Raw genomic sequence first — 21,041 nt, 5'->3', positions numbered from 1 at the left:
TATAATTATAATACTGTAGGATTGTCACGATACCAAAATGTCACACATTTTTTCCATACCCTGGTTATAAAATAAGCCCTTACTTTGAAGTACACAACTTTATTTAATAAAGAAAATGTCCATATTTATGCAAAAATAAAACAAAACCAACAACTATTATTTACATTCTTCAAACATTTGTCTTATAAACATATAAATTAAAAACTATTACTTAAACTATTATACATTCAAACGGTAATGATGAGCAGATTCAAGTGTTTAAATAAATAACAAAAGCTTCCACTATATTTTGTTAACAACACTGGCAATAAACATTTCTTATTCCGAACCATTATATGTTTCAATAAAAATGACGAGCAGCCTTCAAGTATTAAATAGAATACACGTTTTCACCTTTTCTTTGCCTTTCACAGATTTCTGCGACTCAATCACTTCTGGTCGGTGTCATCCGACTTTTTACTGTAAAGAAAAAAATGAAAAATGAAAATGTATTTGTAATAAAATGATGTGGTGAGTGTAGCTGGACTGAAATGTTTTCTTTATCTCGAACGACATGTGAACTCGGTACTTAAGGTACCAAAAAAAAGCTGGTGTCGTTGTATTTTTAGCTGGTACCAAAGTATCGGTTCTTATGACAACCCTAATTTGTAGTATTGTCAAGTACTTGAATCCGGCGTTGCTTTTAAAGTTGTACATCAATATTTTCACTGGATACTTCTGGACTATAGGCAGTAATGTATTTCTGAATAAAGGACGAGTCATTCTGATGTGAGCCTGACGGAAGGAAACTCTCAGTAGTTGTTCGGGAGTCATGGACCTGAAGCAGAAGCTACACATGGGGTGCAAACCACTGAGAGGGAAGTCTGTGCTGCAGCTGCAGGGCTGAAAATGTTTAGATAAATGTATCGTTCCTGGTCTAACATCAAAGTATCGTGAGTCATGCGCAGGTTCTGTGGTCCTGGTGTACTCTGGAGTCTCTCTGTGAAGTGTACGGTTGAAGCTGCACACTTCCTTCCCCAAAGTTCTTCAATTCCTTCCACCTTGAAAGTTCTAGAACCTGCCCTTGTGCTCCGATTGTTCACGGTAGACGTTGATATCCATCTGGCCAAAGATGGGGCGTGGTCGTCGACTTCCTGGAATGCTGTGTTTCTGAACTTCCTTCTTGAGTTCAGAGATGATTTCTTTCCTGCTCCAGTCGTCAACACATTTTGTGTTAAGAGAAAAAAGAACTCCTTGTTACAGCTGTGAGTCCGAGGCAGAATAATTGTTGCATTCATGAATAGTTTAGAAGGTGGATTTATGGAATCGTTATTATATACGCTGTTAGTCCTGATGCCTTATATCACGTGGCGTAAACAAGCAGACTTTCAATCTGGTGCGTGTCGGTGATATAACCTTCAGCTGGAATGGTTATGAATGCTCCAAACTTAAAATTGTTTTTTTTTTTACAACGCAATTTCCTGATCACATGTTCCGCCCTGGCTCTCTTGCACTCCGCACACTGAAATGAATAGAAGCTCAGGCTCACATTTTTTTGGTTGCAGCTGCTTCACATTAAAGCTAGAGGGAAGAACTGGCAAAGCTTTTATTGTGAAGCAGATGCAAGGAAAAAAAAACCTTCCTCCCACTTATCAGAACAGTTACGGTACGTCTTTTACATAATGGAGGGAATTATTGCACGGCAGTAACCGGATCCGTGTGGACTTGTAGTTTGCACGCTCGCATTTCATACACAAAGAATTTGTGGCCCAGGGGAGACACAAAAAACGTATATTTAACTCCATTAAACCAAATGTATAGATGATGTATCTACAAAGAGAGATACTACCAATCCAGCTAGAACCAAGCACACACTTTAATGATTGTATAATTACAAGTAAAAAGGTTAAAAAGAAAGAAGGAAAATGCAGTGGCTTAGTCCATGTATATGCATCCATCGCACCAGTGGAATAACATCTTCTTTTAAAGGAACTTTTACTCGCAGTTAAACAGCCATTTGCTCAATCTGGTGAACTTGTTTTAGTTTCTCCGTCCGTCGAGGAGGGTTTATTTTCCAGAGGAGGAACATTTTAAACTGAAACATGTGTTTGAATTTGGCCATGCGAGTCCTTGAAATGCGCCCATGACGACTGAATAATGACTCGAGCGGGTCAAATAAATTCATTCTCTCAGTCAAAGGAGAAACAAAAAAATGATGCCAACTCGACCCAAACATTTGACTCTCTCTCCTGAAACAGACATGTTTTTAATCCCTCATTCTCTTAAATAAATCAACCTTTAATAAATCTTTGAAGCTCACACACACACACACACACACACACACGGGCAGAGGAAAAAGACGGCAGCAGTGAGTCAACGGTCAAGTTCGCTGCCAAGACCAGAGAAGGTCAAGTTCTGTGCTCGGAACAGTCTGACAACACCCGACACAAGACTGAGAGAGGGAGAGGGAGAGAGAGCTTGTCAAAGTCTGTAAAACCGGGGAGACAGTGGTGGGTAGAAGATCACTGGGTTCAGAGTGATGGGTGGGTGGAGGGCAAAATGAAACAATGAACAAGAGGCAGACGTGACTGTGAAGCTGCGAGCATTGTGTCTTACAGTGGTGTGTGTGAGTGTGTGTCGATGGCTATTGTGAGTGAACGCATAAAGACCACATTTATACATTTTTGTGCGGACACAGAATCCTCTGTTGAGCTATAGATAAAACGTCCGGGTATGTTTTTGCTGTACTTTAACCAACTCGTCAGACGACGTCGACATTAATCAATGCCGCCCTCTGCTGGCGAGGTCCTTAGAAGACAGGTTGGCGCATCAGCCGTTACATTTCTTCATGCAAGAGGAACTTATTATGAACCTAAACAACTAGATGATTATTTAAACCCCCAAAATAAATTCGGCAAAGCAATTTTATATTTAATAATAATAACAATAGTGTTGTTCATTATAGGACAGGAACAGAACATGTTAGAGAATAAAAACGGGTCACACGCAACAGAAAAAATAAAAAAGGTAAATACCTAATGGGACGCGCATAGAACCACCTTGCGGTCCAATTGGACCACCACCTGCTGTACGCTGGACCAGTTTGTATCGTCTCTTAATGTCTGTATTTTAAGAGATTGTTGTTAAATTGTCATCTGTGCAGGGTGCAGTTACATTTCTCATTCTGGTCTGGAGCAAAACAATCGTGACCGACAACCTCTATACACATTTAATCAAATAGTTTTCTGAGAAAACAACATTAAAATGTGAATTTTACAAGTGTGGCAATGAATTAAAAACTGTCTTTTTCTGTTGAACAAAATGTGTTTAACTATGTCACTCATTGACTTTCATCCGTTTGTGTGTCCCTGCAGCTGAACTGGAGTTTGTTCAGATCATCATCATCATTGTGGTGATGACGGTGATGGTGGTGGTGATCATTTGCCTGCTCAACCACTACAAGCTCTCCACCTGGTCCTTCATCACGAGGCAGAGCCAGGGACGCCGCCACGACCACGCCCTGCAGCAGGTTAGTGCAGCAGTGAAGGTAGACAATGTCTAGCACTGTCATTTTCAAGTTGTGAAAGCAGTACACAAATCATTAATAATGGGTCAGAGACGGTATTTTCATATGAAGTAATGAGATACGTTTCTGACATTTTTGTTACACTGCTCCAACAGTAGAGGGAGACGGAAACACTATATTAAATCATACGACTTAAGCCTTTAATTTTTTATAAATGGATTCCTGGTTTTCTGTTGATGAAAAGTTTTAAAGGTTTCCATGATACCGTATAAAACTTACTTACTCAAACCTTGTGTTATCTCAGGGTCAAGATGACCGGAAGGCCCAAAAACAAATGTAATTGTTGTTTCCCTTGTGTTGCTTTTGGGTCAAGGTGAACGACTTCCACAAGAGGGATAAAACAACTACATTTGTTTTCAGGCCGAGACAACACAAGGGTTAAAAACATTGGTTTACCTTTTATGGGCTGAACCATTATTTTATTTTTTTTATCACAGTTCTTTAATGGTTTGAAGTAAAAACGAATAAAACATTTTTTAAATTAAACTTTCGGTCACAAGGACCACGGATTCCTGCAAAGTACACTGAGGACGAGAGGATACAGTGAATCCAGCAGCTTTTAAAGCTGATGTTTGGACATATTTTGGTTTGAAAAGAAATGAAAGCAGTTACGACTTTTTCAAGAGTCATGTGGTCTGTAAATTCTGCAACACCAGAGTCAAGTACTGGACAATACTATAAAGTATTTCCTCGTTACTACAGTACGATGCATCCCAATATATTGTTGTGACAATATCAAGACAATCTTATTTCCAGATTCTTTCCGATACACACTCTATTGTTCAACGCCCTCCGTTCTGCTGCTGAACAGAACAAACTTATCGAACCAGTTTCCTCCCAGTAAAGATGGAGTTTTGTTGTTTTTTTTCAAAAAATCACAGTTGGATTCCTTGTCCCACTTTCGTTCTGCAGAGGCTTCACTAGAGTCTGTTAGGGGAACTTGCTAAAATGGTTTTCTTTAGCGTCAAACTCTGTTCAGCCTTGATGTTTAATTCAGCACAGGAGCACTGTCTAGACGACTAGAAACACACACACACACACACACACATACATACACATACACACACAGGTTTAAAAAAAGCAGACACAACTGAAAGGTGTATCTGTGGCAAAGTGAAGCAGCGTCCTGCACTCATTCAGATACTGCTTCTTCCCCTCAAATCTCCTCATGCATCTCACTTTCTTTTTAAAGACATTCTTCAAGGTCAGATTATTTTACCCTGTAATAGAACATTTTCTTTTTTATTCACATCCTGATTCACCCTATGGCAAACCTTATTCTTTCTGCTCTTATTCGCTTTTAAATGAATTCTAGATTCACATAGAAATGTGCTCATCATGACACAGTACGAGACATTATTCACATTTTCATTGTCCACTAGATGGCACTCTTTGCTCTGTAATTAATGTTTCATAATCACTAGTTCTATTAAAACTTAATTTAATTAATTTTCCACTAGCGTGCTCCGAAAAATTATTGAAATTAGACATTTCAAATGATAAAATAAGTTACATTCAGGCAGCTGCAGCGCTAAGTTCACTGACGGGGGTTGAGACGTAGAAAAAGTAGTAGGTTAAAGTAAGTAGGTTATGAGGTTTTAAAACAACCAACATCTTACTTTGATTATATCAAAAGCTGTTAAGGACGATAACAATTGCTGCTTTTTTGTAGATTTAGTCTGTAGGTTGTTTCTCATTTTGTTAAGTCGACTCTATAACAGGTTATTAACAATGAAAAAGTTATTCTTAAAGGTGCACATTAAGTCAAAGAAAAGTGTTTTCTGCTTGTGTAGGCAGTGAAACACACTTCTCTCTTCCATGCTTATTTTTAGTGCTTATTTGAGGCTTGTTTTCCTGAACAGCAGGCTTTGACGGGATCAAACGTTTAACCAGATTGTCCTTCATCCCTTATCTGCTCATTAACCAGCTTCAGTTTATGACATCAATAGACCTATTGAAGAGTTATTTTCTTTTTTGGCAGTTGTTCCGTGGGTAAATTGATTCACGAATACAGGTCAAGGCTCGTTGAATTGAAAGTTTTTTGTTTTGTGATAACATTTAGATTTGTTTTTATAATTTCACGGATTCTACTGTTAAACTTAACCAGATCAAATGTTTGTCTCCCCGTGTAGGATGGTTGTCTGTGGCCCTCTGACAGCAGCTCTCGACAAGGTGCCTCAGAGGTAAGACGCAGAGTTTATGTACAATTTTGAAAAATATGGAGCATTTTTTCAACATCATATTTTCTGTGAATACACTTATCACACAGCTCTCTAGCTGTTATTTAACGATGCTTTACACTATGAAACTTTGCCTTCGCCCACAGAGAGTGAGTCATGTGACTACCAAAGTGCTTTACAGCAGTGGGTCGAAGTTACCGACCTAAAAGAAAAATTAAATAGTTTGTAAACAAATCAAAATACCTCATTTGGTGCGTGTGCAATTAAAACATTTAAAAAATATATATATTTTACAGCATTGCAGTTACACCTTTCTGACACACAGGGTCTCCAGAAACAACATTTTTCTCCTATTTATTGTCCTTTTAATATGTTTTCTTTTTTTACATTCAGACAATAAACAAAAATGTAAAATATTGAAAGCAGTAGGGTTGTCACAATACTAACATTTTCAGCTCCATACCGATACTCACAGGAATATATTAAATACCTGATATTATTTTTGACAACAAAGATTAAAAAAAAGACACCCAAATTTACAACAATTTTTATTAATTTTATTAACTGAAAATATATTTATAATTAAGAAATAACTGGCAGTTTGCGGTATCAATACATTTGAATGTAGTTTTTATACTTTTTTAAGTTTCAAGTTAAGTTCAAGTGTTCTCTCATGTTGTACTCTTTGTTGAAGACATTGTCACACAAAAGACACTTCTGAATAGATACATGGAAATATATGTGTAGATATCTTTCTGTCCATTTGTTGTGAAGTCGGTGTCAGCTTTAAGTCGCTCTAGACCAGGGTCACAAAGCGCTTGAAGAATCAAAAGCAATACATAGTTAAAAATACCAAAATTAGGAAAAAGCACAAATAAGAATGTCTTCAGATGTTTCTTGAAGGAGTCAGTAGATCATCAAACTCAGAGATCGTTCCAAAACTTAGGAGCAACAGCCTGGAAGGATTTCTCTCCTCTGGTCTTGAAGCGTGTTCAGGAACCATCAGTAGATTCTGATCCACAGACCTCAGAGCCCAAGCTGGATTGTAAGGCTGGATCAGATCACTGATGGAAGGTCTGACCATGAATAGACCTGAAACTAAGAACCACACTTTTTAAATTGATCCTGAAAGAAACTGGCAGCCAGTGAAGAGTTTTAAGGATCAGAGAAATGTGAGTTCTTCTATTAGAGCGGCTCAAAAGCAGCATAGTGAAAAGTGAAACTTGGTCTTTTAACTTCTTCTTCATAAGACATTCATCATGGGTGATGCGCCGCAGGCCTCGACTTGAATAGAACTGCCGTGGAGTGGACGCGTCAGTGGTGTTGAGACTGCATCACCGGAGCACTTGTGTGTAAACATGAGCCGATGAAGTGAGGCAGCAGATGGATTTATTGTCAAAGCAATCCTGAGAGACCTGGGAAGAAGAGGGAGAAGGTCTCAGAGAGACGAACGTACTGGGAGAAGCAGCGACTCGGAGTGGGTGGCAGCGAGATGAAGGAAGTGTGTGGGGGGGTTGTTGCGTCATTAATCAGCAACACCTCCCCTGACACTGTCTAGACAGCCGTCTGAGAGCCGCCCAGCTTACTGCACTCTGCTCCCTCCATCAGCTGCACCCCCCCATCCCTCGCTCCGTCTATTGATCCCTCCGTCACTCTACAGTTCTTTTAACACTCCAGCCCTTTTCTTACTCTCCTTTCTCCATCTTCTCGTCTCAAATCATCCTCGTTCCCTTATCGCTTCCGTTTGATCCCGTCGGCTCCCCCTCTCCTCCTCAGACGGTATTGTCGTCAGAGTACCAGCTGTGATATCTCCGCTGATATCATCGATCACAGAAGAAAGGAAAAGAGGAATATATGCTGCATGGGTTTTTGGATGTGAGGGAGTAAGGAGGAGGCAGAAGGTGTGCTTGTGCAATATCATCTTGAGATAAAGCAATAGTTGCTTTTTTTATATATATATATTTATATATACACGTGTGTGTGTGTATATGTATGTATATATATATAATATATATAATATATATATATATATATATATTATATATATATAATATATATATATATAATATATATATATATATGTGTGTGTGTGTGTGTTTGCTTACAGTGGTCCCTCATTTATTGTGGGGGTTACGTTCTGAAAACTGCCCTCAATTAACAAAATACAAAGACATTTTTCCCTTGTTTAAATCAACTACTTTTATTGTCCATTGACCTATTGACCAAAAACAACGTTGTATACGAGGTAACATCCTTCTCAACAACCCTCTCTGTTCAGGAGACTCAAACAGTTCGCGTAATGCTTTGCCGCCCAGCCAACCCATCACAGCTCCCAATGACTTATGACATAGCAACATAAACCAATAATTAAAATGTAGTATTGTAGTGATCAATCAAGCGCTGTGTAAAAGGCATCATGGGAGTTCACTGTCGCTCTTAAGTAAGGTGGTTGCTGTTGTTGCCTCACACTAACCTCTGAGGTTGTGTTGGTTTTATTTAAATATACTTCAATATGTAGTACAATAAAATAATAATACTGGAATAATATTTGCAATGAATAACATTTGTTAAGGCGAGTGAAATTCAAGTTATCTGCGCTGGTTATGTGCAAAGCTGCAGTTCATCAAGTGTCCACTTGAGGCTACAGAGAGACTGACAGTCACATACAAAAATAATGTTTGGATTGTAAATATCAATTTAAATCCAACTTTGACAAAACAAATCCGACATTCATTCCTTCTCTTCACTCTTTCTTTTAGGTATTCTATGCCCCCCAGGCCCGGGACCGCTTCACCGCCCCCACCTTCATGCAGCGCGATCGTTTCAGCCGCTTTCAGCCCACGTACCCGTACCTGCAGCACCAGATCGACCTGCCGCCCACCATCTCGCTGTCGGACGGCGAGGAGCCCCCGCCCTACCAGGGTCCGTGCACCCTGCAGCTCCGGGACCCCGAGCAACAGATGGAGTTGAACCGGGAGTCGGTGAGGGCTCCGCCCAACCGGACCATTTACGACAGCGACTTGATTGACATGGGGGGCGGCGGCGGCAAGAGCCTCGGGGTCGGAGGGAGCGTCGGGGGGCCGAGGCCGCCGAGCAGCAACTCCGGGATCAGCGCCGCCAGCTCCAGTAGCCACGGGCGCATGGAGGGTCCGCCGCCAGCATACAGCGAAGTGATGAGCCACTACCCCGGCTCCACCTTCTTTCTACACCAGCACAGCAATAACCAGAGGAAGTCTGGAGGGAGGAGCATCCAGCAGCAGAGCCAATCAGAGAGCACAATAGTACCTGTCAAGGACCGGCGACCGGACGACCTGGTGTGAAGATGAGTTTTCTGTTACCACGGCGATGTCCTCCCTCCCTCCCCCCCTCGCACAACAATCTATGACTTCAGCCAGGAGATGGAAAAAAAAGTTGGTGCCAGGAATTGATCGTTTCTGTTCCGACAGTGACCTCTGCTGGAGGGAGCCTTGAACTGCGTGGATGTCTTTGTTTTTTTTCCCTTTTCCTTTCATTTCAAATGAGAAAAAAGACGACATCCTGCTTGCACAGTCTAAAAACAATCTTTTCCGTTTTATCTCTTTCTCCGACGACAAGAACCGAGGAGGATATTTATATACATTTGGATCTAGTTTGCCTCTTGACCGGGGGGGGGGGGGGATCTGTTCGGTCGAGATGTTCCCGCTTAAAATTTTTAGTGCCAAGGTTCCCATGGAGGCGAAACCAGTGGAGCGAGGAAAAAAAAAAACAACAACATTTCCAATCACAAGAAAAGAGTGAAGTTATCTTAAAAAAAAAGTTGCACTATCTTTTTTCTTTTTGTTTGTTTCGGAAGCAGGAAGTGATGCTCCGCGCCGCCGCCGGCGTTATTTTTTTTTGGTTTCATGTCCAACGACTGAACTCGAGCCGGCGAGTCGTCGGGAGCGTAAAGAACAAAGTATTATAAGCTTAACTCCTTCTTACAACTGCACCCAGCCGACCACATCTGTCTGCTCTCAGGCAGTCTTAGTAAGACATCACCTCGTCCCGCGACACATCTGGGGGGTGGGGGGGGGAGACTTCCTGGTCAAAGTTTGCACCGTCATCATCAGACAGAATGCCGTCTGTTTCGTCCGACCCCCGGTGCAGGATTTCCTCCTCGGCCTGGACCCTCCCCTGCACCTTTATACTTCCTAATGCATCTGTCTGCCACATACACTCGTGCGTCCTGCCAACAGACGAATGTTGCCATGTTTGTGGGGGGGTTGTGGGGGGGGGCGGCAGACTCATTTCTTCAGCATCACAAAAGTGAAGATTCTTTGAGAAACTTTGGTGGGAGTCAAAGGGCTAAGGGAGGTTTCTTTTTTAGTTTTTTTTTTTTTTTCGAAAAGGGGAGGGGGAAAAAAAAGTATTTTTAAAAATCCAGCCTTTCTCGCTGTTCATCGTTGCCTTTTCCTCTCCTTTTATTTCTGTCTCGTCCTTCATGATCTTCAGTGGCAGTGACTCCTCCCTCCTCTCCCTCTCCCTCTCCCTCTCCCTCTCTCTCTCTCCCTCTCTCTCTCTCCCTCTCCCTCTCCCTCTCTCTCTCTCTCTCTCTCTCTCTCTCTCTCTCTCTCTCTCTCTCTCTCTCCCTCTCTCTCTCTCTCACTTCATCTCGTCTCATTCACAGAGTCTTGCTCAGCCCTTTAAAAAAAAGCCGGTCCCGTAGATTCTGCAGCTCCTATTGTGTCTTTTTTTTCAATAACGGCAAAGTACTTGATGATCCTCCAGAAGCTGCGTGACCCATTTAAGAATCTTTATTTTCTACTTCACACCCAACTTTAATGATATTTCACAGCCATACTTGATATTTTGAGTAAGAAACACTTAAATTCAAGGCCTCAAAGCGTTTGATTTCAATGATAGCTCTTTCTTCATACAGTCCAATGTTTTGACTCTTGAGAAATGAGAAAATAAAATGGTATCATTATATAAAAACACAAAACATTATAACCTGGAACAACCATAGAAGCTTGAGGTCGATATTTTTCACACTTTTTATTCTCTTTACGTTTGTTGTATTAATACATGGAGAACTTAAATGTGGAAACTACTTGAATTCAGAGCAGCCATTTTATAGTAAAACTATCAAAAAACCCATTTGAAACAAACGTCAATCTTTTTGCAATGATGAAGCTAAACAATTGACGTTTTATATCATTAAATAGTTACAAACAACTGAAATATATCAACTAAACTTTCGATTGCTTTGGTCTGCGAATCATTGACGTACACCTTGGATGCATCTTGACTCCGCCCACTTTCGATCGAACAACCAACAGCGAAGGAAAATACAGTTTGTGATTCTGAAGCTACTTTAGTATTGACGACATTTCTGTATGTGTGGCGGAGAAGATCGTTCACAGCTTTGAATGTCTTCATCCTGAGAAAAAAAAGGTCTAAAATCCACCAGATTTTGAGGCTCTTTCTCAACAAATCAACAATATTGATCATTTGAATTTACTTTCTCCTTCACCTCTTCTGTTCTCTCCTCCCCGAGTGTTTGTGTGTCTTCATTGCTGCTGCTATCGTTGTTGCTGCTACTCATGTTGCTGCTGCTTCTCTCATCCTGTCGCCTCATCATCGACTCATCCAGTCCCTGGACTCGACCCTTATCAGTCACAAAGTCCCGGGTCCTTCAGACCCTCTTCGACTCCAGATTCTGACCTGCAATAGAAACATTTATTCCACCCTTTTGACTTTCTTTCTTCTTCACTCGCGAGACGAGTTTGGTGTTTTCTATGAGGAGGTTTTTTTGCATGTTACGACGATGTGAGATCGAGGGGAAAAAACAAACAAAAAAGGTGCCTAATGTTCATGTTTGATCAGAACCACATCCCAGTCCGACTGCTGCTTGGAACCAAAACCCACTGTTGGACCTTTTTCTGGTGTCAGAGGCCGCCTTAAGAACTTCTCATTTCACAGAGTTTAGTCCTCGCAACTGACCCGTTGTGATGCTGTAGTAACAAGGATATATGTGGAGTATTGTCGAGTACTTGACTCTGGTGTTGTAGAATTTACAGACCACATGACTCTTGACGATGTCGTAACTTTTTTCATTTGTTTTAAAACCAAAATATGTCCAAACATCAGCTTAAAAGCTGCTGGAGTCACTGTATCCTCTCGTCCCCAGTCATTGCAACTGGATTTCTTTATTCCTTTCGCTTCTGAGAAATAAATGAAACAAACTTTAAAGAAATATTAACAATAAAAGAACACAAATATCCAAGATTTTAAAGAAATTATGAAAAAAAGATTGCGATATATCGGTGCACGGATATTTTCCGAGTCGTCCCGGTTGAATCTCGGCTCGACAGGAAGTGCGACGACGCTCTGTGAAATGAGGAGTTTGTGCAGGAGAGGGAGCGCCCCCTCCTGGTGAAGCATCTAACCCCTGATTCAAGCAGGACTTGGACCCGAGTGTGGAGCAGACATAGGAACCCCACTTGCACTCGAAAAAAAAAAAAGCTCCCACCTTTGTTGTGCCTCACTTCCAACGGTGCTTTTTTCAGTAGTCCGTCTTTCTTTGTTTGTTTGTAAGGTGCTGTACATAACTTGAATATATTATGCACATATCCCGCCCAATGGGTGGAAACCACACAAAAAAAACCTTGTGTATCCTGTAATATACTGTACAGACAATATAAGAGTTTTAAAGAAGGCAGAATCAAATTTGTGACGCCGATAAAATGCTTTTTTTTTTTTTTTTCCTTTTGTATAACACCGACTTGCAAAGTGAGGCCATGGTTGCAACAATAACCAAACAAACTTGATATTTGTGAGCAAAATGAATATGTCTTCATCTTTTTTTTGTGTGTGTGTGCGTGCGCGTGTGTGTGTGTTCAGGCATCTATGAGTAAAAGTGAGTCTCGGCGGCTCACCAGGGCTATCAGCACTTACAGTTTGAATCACCAACAGTAACGAGGATCTATAGGTCGACCTTCAGTTCACTCTTGAATATGGAACTTGTGTTTATGTTTCAGCAAAAAGCCTTTTTTTTTTCTTTTTTGCGTCGTAAAATTTTACCGACTTTTCAAAACAAAATGAGGATAAAATGTCTTGGAAAAAAGTCAAGTTATTTCTTGGCTGCCACCACAACTGTACTGACTTTTAGGCATTCCATGTTTTCTTTTGTCACATGACACACACCAGTGTTTTCTATGAACTCACCAATGAAAACAATGTTTGATTGCTTTTGGTAGTGACGTGTTGATGAAGCTTGTCAAAATGTTCAGAGGTCAGTAGGTGGCACCACCAGTTTAACAATGATGTTTCATTAGAACACTTGTTAAAAACAAAAGGAAAATGGTGCAGAGACGCCATCTAGTGGACTCTGAACATAATAACACTGTTTCAAATAGTGTCATGTTGTTTACAGGGTCAGTAGGTGGCGCCACCAGTTTAACAATGATGTGATGTTTTATTAAAACTGTTGTTCAAAACAAAGGCAGAGACACCATCTAGTGGACTCTGAACAACATGACACTGTTTCACGAAGCTTCATCAACACATCACTGATGTTTGAACTTTTATTTTCATGCCTGGACGATCTTATGTTGTTTTTTGTTTTTTTTGCTGACTCATCTCACAAGTTCCGTGCAAGCACTTTCCACTTAAAGGCTTCGGTTCTTGTGGTTCTTAATTGTTTTTTCCCGAGCCCGGGGTCCTCGTTTTCCCCTCTTCGTTGTCGTCATCGTGTTTACGAATTCGTTTTGGGATGAAAAGAGGCACAAAAAGTAGAATCTTACGGAGGAATTCATTCTTATCTCCCCCCCCTCTTATTATTATTATTATTATTATTTAATTCTTTCCTGCACTCGCTTAAAGAACTAACCATCGGCCTGACTCTAGTAGCTTGTTTTCATCTGTTCCCCGAGATAATAACTGATCTCGTGTCTCATGCTCCAGACCTGCTTCTGTTCTGTCATTTTGCGTTACTGACGAGACCAGCGCCCCCTACCTGTCGCACCTCACGGTGTCACAGTCCACGTATCGACATAGAAAATCCGTTTTCTTTTGGTTTCCGTCGCCTCTTAATTTAAGCATTTGTAATGTTATAGATTTTAGGCCTGAGGTCTGTCATTGCAATACTTTTACAGAAAAAAACAAACGAAGACAAAAAATTGTTGCTCAAAAGTGCTGTTGTAGTCAAAGATTTTATGCTTGTTCTTATGCTGGAGTCAAACTGCAGCGTAACTAATAAAACTTTAAAAGTGATTCTTGTGTCTTTTTTTTTTTTCCTTTCAACACATTTTGCCTGATTTAAAACAAAAATAATCCCTTTGAAGGTTGAGATTATTTTACGTTGAAAAAGTGCCGTCAATTAGATTTTCAGATGAATTTATCACATGATCATAAGAGATACATTTTGATTAATAAAAAAAATGATCACATTTAACAGAACATCCGGAGATTAAAATACTGGGGGTTCTTTTTAAAGGGTGCTCCCCTCCTCAGTTGATACAAAACTCTGCAGCCAGAATTCTGATCCGCTCTAGTAGAAGAACTCACATTTCTCTGATCCTTAAAACTCTTCACTGGCTGCCAGTTTCTTTCAGGATCAATTTTTCTTTCTTACTCTCAGAGCTATTCATGGTCAGACCTTCCATCAGTGATCTGATCCAGACTTGCACCCCAGCTCGGGCTCTGAGGTCTGTGGATCAGAATCTACTGATGGTTCCTGAACATGCTTCAGGACCAGAGGAGAGAAATCCTTCCAGACTGTTGCTCCTAAGCTTTGGAACGATCTCTGTTTGTCTCAGTGGTGTCTTGATCTTTTAAGTATATATTTTATTGAGTATTGTTTTGATTGTTCAAGCATTTTGTGACCCTAGTCTAGAAAAGCTCTCTGCAAATATAAATTACTTATTTACATTAATTTCCTTTAACCAGCTACTAAAACTTAAGAAAAAAAAAACTTTACCGACAATAACAGTTGGTGTCCGAGGAAACCTGAATAATCGGAGCGACGCTGGCTGTACTTCAGGACCGAAGTACCTGGGTCTTGTCCTCGGTGTGGAGGTCCCAGAGGGAGGCGTGGACAGACGACTGCACGGACAACAGTTTTGACAGGCGAGGTCACGGTGTCGCACACGAAACCTGGATCCGTGACAGGCCGGGTCCCGGACCATATGGATCTCTGGGATCTCTTGTCAAGATGCGTCCTGATCTTTATTTCATCGTCCACTTTTGACTCGGCGATGGCTTCCAGACGGGGGTGAATCTGCGTTCAATTTAGAGGACTTTTGACACCAACTGGCAACTCCAGATCTCCAAACCTAACCTTGAACCTGATCCGTGGACCATGTTTTAGCAACGCCTGCTCTGAGAGACATCTGCGGAGCCGAGGTAGGACTTTCTGAAATGGTTTAGAAGACAAATGACTTTTATTCTAGATAAATGCAACTCAAATTATGAATAAACTTAATTTACTTATTACAATTTTGAACGCAAATGTTTACGTCCCCCGCAAATAAAGTAAAAATGAAATAACTGAGGACGAGAGGATACAGTGACTCCAGCAGCTTTTAAGCTGATGTTTGGACATATTTTGGTTCAAAAACAAATGAAAGCAGCTACGACTTCATCAAGAGTCATGTGGTCTGTAAATTCTGCAACACCAGAGTCAAGTACTGGACAATACTACACATATCCTTGATACTGCAGTATCACTATATCGTATCATTGTCTCTGCATCATGAAATGTTTTGCAGATAAACACCCCTTTTAAAAACAGTTTTGAGAAAATACTCATAGCCTTGTTTTTTTGTTAATATAGAGAAAAATGTAGTTTTGAACAATTTGAAAAGACAGACTGATTCAGTGGTGGTTTATTTAAAGTTCCAAAAACACAAAACATTTTCTCCAGACAAGGCAAGGGTCGGCGACGGCTCTCGATCGTCTGGAGCTGGTGGTCTCGGGGGTGTTAGCCGGCGTTAGCTTGAACAGAAGAATGCGATAGAGAAGCACCAGAGGTCACATGCAGACGTCCAGCCTTCACAAAGGCTCCGCTCAGATGGACAGACGACCGTCGGTGAGCTCTGGCTCCTCCTCGGCTGAGGTTCTCGTCCACGGGAAACATCTCCAGCTATCGTGGCGGGTCTAGAAAGGTGCTCCGGGAAGGTGAGGCGTCGGGCGAGAATGGAGGACAGTGAAAGAAAGTGCAAAAGCGTCTCAAGTGTCTCAGCGAGTGTCTCTGGTCTTACTCCCCGACGACGGCTTCACTCTCACCCGGTCTTTGGTTTCCTGAAGTTTCTCCGACAGTTTGTCTTTCGTCTCCTCCATCTTTTCCGAGAATCGTCCTTTCGTCTCCTCCATCTTCTCGGAGAGTCGTTCTTTCGTCTCCTCCATCTTTTCGGAAAACCTGTCCTTGGTCTCCTCCATCTTCTCAGTCAGCTTCTCCTTGGTCTCCTCCATCTTCTCAGTCAGCTTCTCCTTGGTCTCCTCCATCTTGTCCTGGATGTAGTCCTTCACGGGCGGCGGCGTGGACAGGTAGCCTTGCTTGCGCAGGTACTGGACGGACAGAGACGTCCCCCCCAGGGTGACGGTGTACCTGGCCGGAGTCGCTATCTGTAGACAAATCAGAGAAGACTCTTTGACCTTTAGCCTTATTTTATTGTTCCCCTTTTTAACCTTTTTTAACCTCTTAAAGGCATTTTATTCTCAAAGCTCTTTATTAGTGAAAGGTTTGTACTGTTTTAACTTTGACCTCTGACCCTGAGGCATCATACAATGTACATTTACAATGTCAGCATAAGGTGTGTGAGAAATAAATATATACATATATATATTAGCATTTTAAATATATATATTAAAAACATTAATATTTTATCTTTTTATGGTTTATATTTCATACATTTTCATAAACGTGCAAATATTCACAGAGTTTGTTCATTTTTGTGTGTCGGTCAAGTTTCCGGCCACTAGATGGCAGTGGTAATTGATTAATTATTTTTATAATTAATCCGCAGCTAAAGAAACAATGAAATCCTGTGAGACTGACTGAGGACGAGAGGATACAGTGACTCCATCAGTGTTTAAAGCTGATGTGTGGACATATTTTGGTTTGAAAACAAATGAAAGCAGTTACGACTTAATCAAGAATCATGTGGTCTGTAAATTCTGCAACACCAGAGTCAAGTACTGGACAATACTACACATATATACTTGTTACTACAGTATCACTATATATAGTATCACCGTCTCTGTATCTAGATATGCATCGTATCAGCAGATTCTTGACAATACACACCCCTCACACACAGTAGTGCGTAGATGGATACACACAATCAAGCCTGCGAGTATTACAGAAACTTCAACAGGTGTAAGACTCAGTACCTTGTACATGCCGTATGCAGTCAATGCGTATCCGCTGGAAGACTCTCTCAGGAGACCGACCAGCGACTCAGGAAGACCAATCATCTCCAGAAATGGCACCACGTTGATGCCTCTGCAGGAGGAACAACAACACAACAGGTCAACACAATCCTTTCAGAAGCAACGTCTGGAGACATCTTTATATTCCATTTAAGAATGCATTTAATTTCACTATAAAGAATTAGAATATAAAACTGTAAAAGATATTTTAAAAATAGTCACGTTTTAATTCAATCATTAAAAAAAAAAATGAACAATTGTTGTTTTTAAGCATTACTTTCAACTATCTCTGACGCCACAGTTACACAATCATAGGTTAAAAACACATCTTAACATACACAAATACATAGATAACTGGTTAAAGACACATGTCACAGTATAAGAACAGCAGTGAGTCAACACTCACTTCATAGCAGCGTAGTAGAACGCTCCGAACCAGACGCAGGAGGTGACGATGTGCACAGGGATCAGCACCTTCCAGTACTGTTTGAAGGTCCGCTTGAACCTCTGAACCAGGCCAATGGACTTGTCCTGGAGGGGGTCCACCTCCTCTGGAACCGTCTCCCCTCTCGGCTCCGACTGCGGTCTGGACTCGACGCCGCCCTCTGGCGGCTGAGGCCGGGGCGGATGCACGGCCCTGACGCCGGCCGAGGTCGACAGCCAGCAGCAGCCCGTGGGGCGCGTCGGGCAGAACCGAAGACCTGCCGCCGCCGCCATGGGCTCGTCTGCGGCGATGGCCATCAGGAGGGGCCGCATCTTGGTCAGACGCCTCAGCGCCCCTCTGCACATGATGTGCGTCAGTAGGCTCATGTTCAGGCCTCCTGGCTGCAGCTGTAGATGGAGAAACAAGATCAAAATATGTCTCAGAATTTTAAAATGACCCTGAAAGAAACTGGCATGTGTTGTGAGAATGTGAGTTCTTCTACTAGAGCAGCTCAGAATTCTCGCTACCGAGTTTTGTATGAACTGCAGGCGAGACAACGCCTTCTTGTTGAGACACCAAAATAAACTTTTACAATAGTCTAAACAAGAAGACACAAATGCATGGGAGGCACCGATCGGATCCAGGTATCGGTCTGATCCAGCCTCTCAATATTGGATGGTGCATCGATAGAAAAATGTCTGATCCGTGGATTCGATCCAGACGATGTAGATCTACTCTACGTTACACGCTGGCACGTGTTAAAGAAGCATCATGACAAAGAATAACCGGCAAAAACAATGCCGTTGACTTTTCCAGCTGCTCTGCAGAGACGACACAAGCTTCCAGTCGATGGAAGGCCAGCGTCAGAAATAAAGTGTCTAATTTATTCAGATGGACAATTCAATTTTTATTTAAAGTGTCTTATCATAACAAAGTTATCTCAAGACACTATACAGTTGAAGTAAGACTATAGTTGATTAAGGAAAAACAGATCCCAGCAATTCAACGAAGGCCTTCAAGTCAGGGATTTTGTCGCCTTGTCAAATATATATTAAAAGGGTGTTTGATCTGAAAAATGTGTTTAATAAACGGAAATATTGTACACCAAAGTATACATTTTATTTCAGTCTGGCATTTTGTGTGAGTTTTGACATGTACAGGGTTCTTTGGGTTCCTTAAAAATTACACTTAAATACCAACTTTGTAGTTCACATTAGGGCAAGAAAGTTAACATTTTAAAACGCGTCCCCAGTTGTAGTTAGAACATCAAAAATACTCTCATGTTGGTTACATTCTTTGCCAACCTTCGTTTATTCTGTTCGTTCAGAGCAAACCCTTGTGTCAACGATACTAACAATAGACATTCTGATGTACAGGGCTGGCCCTTGACTTCCTGACGCCACGAGATAGACAGTTTGATTGTTTTTTTAATGTACCAGTTTGACATTTAAACTCAAGTCATCCAAGTACTTTACCGACTACACGAAACAGGAAGTTGCGCAACGACCAGAAATATCACGAACAAATCTAGTTGAACTTTAGAGTCAATAAAATAAACCAGCGCTGACCCCTGCTAGCGTCACCCCAACCTTCGAGGCTCCATTTCGAAGGAAAATGTTGGAAAAAACCAAAACCCTGAATAAACGAACAACAGTCTTCCGTGTTCCATTTAAAAAGGTGGTTTCGAAGCGAAATGTTAAAAGACAAAACCTTCTGTCAGTTGCCAAAAGTTAGCACTGAGCTAACATGCTAAACTAGCTAAACATACGCGGCCATGACACCGACACGTTTTAAAAACATATAAAGTCCGCCACAAGAGCGCCATGAGACTTACATTCAGGCGTCTAGGTTGGATTCGAACCAGAGTCCGTGACTTCTCAGGCCATCGCAGGCTGTCGAGGCTGTGTGTCGTTCAAGGACCACATTGCTGTGCCTGCATGGAACGAAGCATGTACGCGCTGCGCGCGGCGCATTGTGGGAAATTGAGTTCCGCTTCTATTACGAGGGCACGTATCGATTTAATGGAAAAACACCATTACCCGGCGTGCGTCAGCGTCTCCTCCAACTGTGTTGCAATTTACATTAGCGTTGACCTTCACGACTCAAGTGTCTTCTTTATTGGACTATTGACATTAATTATTAGCAATGGAACAGAAACGTTTCTACAAATAATTCATACATTAATAAATATTTATAATAAATTATTTTAATTTATATCTCTGGGCTCAGGGCGTTTTTATATCCCGTCAAGCTACTTTTGTAAATTTAAATTAAAGTAAATCCACGTCCCAAGCTCTGATATTACTGTAAGAGACTTCTGGGCACTCGTCCTTGTGTTAATATACACTTCCGCTGTTTTATTTTGAAGGCATTGGAAAGGAAGTAGATCGGGTTCCTTGTTGTTGTGGGTGTGTTCCATATGGTGAAGCCTCTCTTCACACATCTCTACACACACAGAGCCACTAATGTTGTAGAGATTGTCGATTGTGTTGTTGTTTATATGATTCAAATAAAACGTGTGAATGTTTGAACCAGGGGCGTCACTAGACCTAATACTGTACTGGGGCACACCTGGGGCACCCAGAATTAATGAAAACAATCAGTACCTATTTATCATAAAAAAACATAAATAGTTCTTTAAACTATTCAATCATGTCAGACTATTGCAGGCTTTTCCTTGAATTTCTCGAACTCCTGTGTTGTTCTCGGTGTTGTCTTGATCTTTGAAGTATGTACTGTTTTGAGTATTGTTTTGATTGTTAAAGCGCTTTGTGACCCTGGTCTCGAAAAGCGCTATATAAATATATATTACTTACTTACTTACTTACTTACTATGTTGTTGTATAGATCTTTGATTAACCACTTGTAATGCATTTGGCCTTCACATTAGTCTAGACTTTTAAACCATTACTGGTACAAGCAAAAAGGAAGAGCAATGAGTGTTATTTATTCCAGAAAACATCTGCAAATTGAACATTTACAAAAGTAAAAAAAATAAATAAAATAAAGCACCCCTTCTTCTCTGGGTTATTTTATTTTCATAGTAGAAGAATAAATGAACAACGGTTGTGTGTCCCTTCAGGTAATCTTTTTTTGGGAAGTAAACTGTAACGCCTTGTTGTGGTCAATCAATTGGCTGTGGCTTAACTTGGAAAGTTCCTCACTCTCCACTGACATAATAGCAAGATGGTGAAGCCTATCCTGCCATTGTGCTTCTCAGCCAAGTGTGGAGCCGTCTCAGCATCACTGAACGTCCGTTCACAAGTGCAGCTGGACACTGGGATGGTCAAAGAGATCTGAATGACCTGTGTCAAGGTTGGGAACATGACTTAATCCAGCAAACTGAAAACACTTCTTAAAGAGTTGCACAAGTTCCGAGGGCTGTAAGCCTAGCTGCTTTTGAGTCTCCTTAAATTTGTGATGGTTAATAACAGAGACAGAGATGTATGTGTACACACTCTGTAACGGGTCAAATAAATCC

At 41.2% G+C, this 21,041-nt stretch overlaps 2 protein-coding genes across 2 annotated transcripts in view; one reads left to right on the top strand and one right to left on the bottom strand.

Annotated features, from left to right (window-relative positions):
• The window catches only part of LOC148067750 (low-density lipoprotein receptor class A domain-containing protein 4-like), a 35,382-nt gene extending 21,405 nt beyond the window's left edge, over positions 1–13,977 (top strand). The window contains exons 2-4 of the mRNA XM_087806573.1: positions 3,354–3,508; positions 5,698–5,748; positions 8,505–13,977. Coding sequence (XP_087662699.1) covers positions 3,354–3,508; positions 5,698–5,748; positions 8,505–9,065 — 767 coding nt within the window. The 3' untranslated portion in view covers positions 9,066–13,977. The remainder of the gene's footprint in view (positions 1–3,353; positions 3,509–5,697; positions 5,749–8,504) is intronic.
• A 1,598-nt stretch (positions 13,978–15,575) lies between these two features.
• LOC148067749 (uncharacterized) lies at positions 15,576–19,525 on the bottom strand. Its single transcript, XM_087805610.1, has 4 exons — positions 19,395–19,525; positions 17,543–17,967; positions 17,098–17,209; positions 15,576–16,329 (listed from the first exon to the last, which is right to left on the bottom strand). The coding sequence occupies exons 2-4, from the start codon at positions 17,944–17,946 to the stop codon at positions 15,943–15,945; spliced, it is 903 nt and encodes a 300-aa protein (XP_087661736.1). The 5' UTR covers positions 17,947–17,967; positions 19,395–19,525; the 3' UTR covers positions 15,576–15,942.
• Positions 19,526–21,041: the final 1,516 nt, after the last annotated feature.

The sequence above is a fragment of the Callionymus lyra genome, chromosome 13 (genome assembly GCF_982586985.1).
Source record: "Callionymus lyra chromosome 13, fCalLyr1.hap1.1, whole genome shotgun sequence".
Lineage (NCBI taxonomy): Eukaryota > Metazoa > Chordata > Actinopteri > Syngnathiformes > Callionymidae > Callionymus > Callionymus lyra.
This window is presented reverse-complemented; position numbering and strand designations above follow the sequence as displayed.

Bases quoted from the DNA above. Each gene is read 5' to 3' on its own strand.
- LOC148067749 (XM_087805610.1), bottom strand. From the start codon at position 17,946: ATGAGCCTACTGACGCACATCATGTGCAGAGGGGCGCTGAGGCGTCTG. The intron at 17,210-17,542 runs GTGAGTGTTGAC...TTCCTCCTGCAG, and splicing joins TTCTACTACGCTGCTATGAA to AGGCATCAACGTGGTGCCAT. The intron at 16,330-17,097 runs GTACTGAGTCTT...ATTTGTCTACAG, and splicing joins CTGCATACGGCATGTACAAG to ATAGCGACTCCGGCCAGGTA.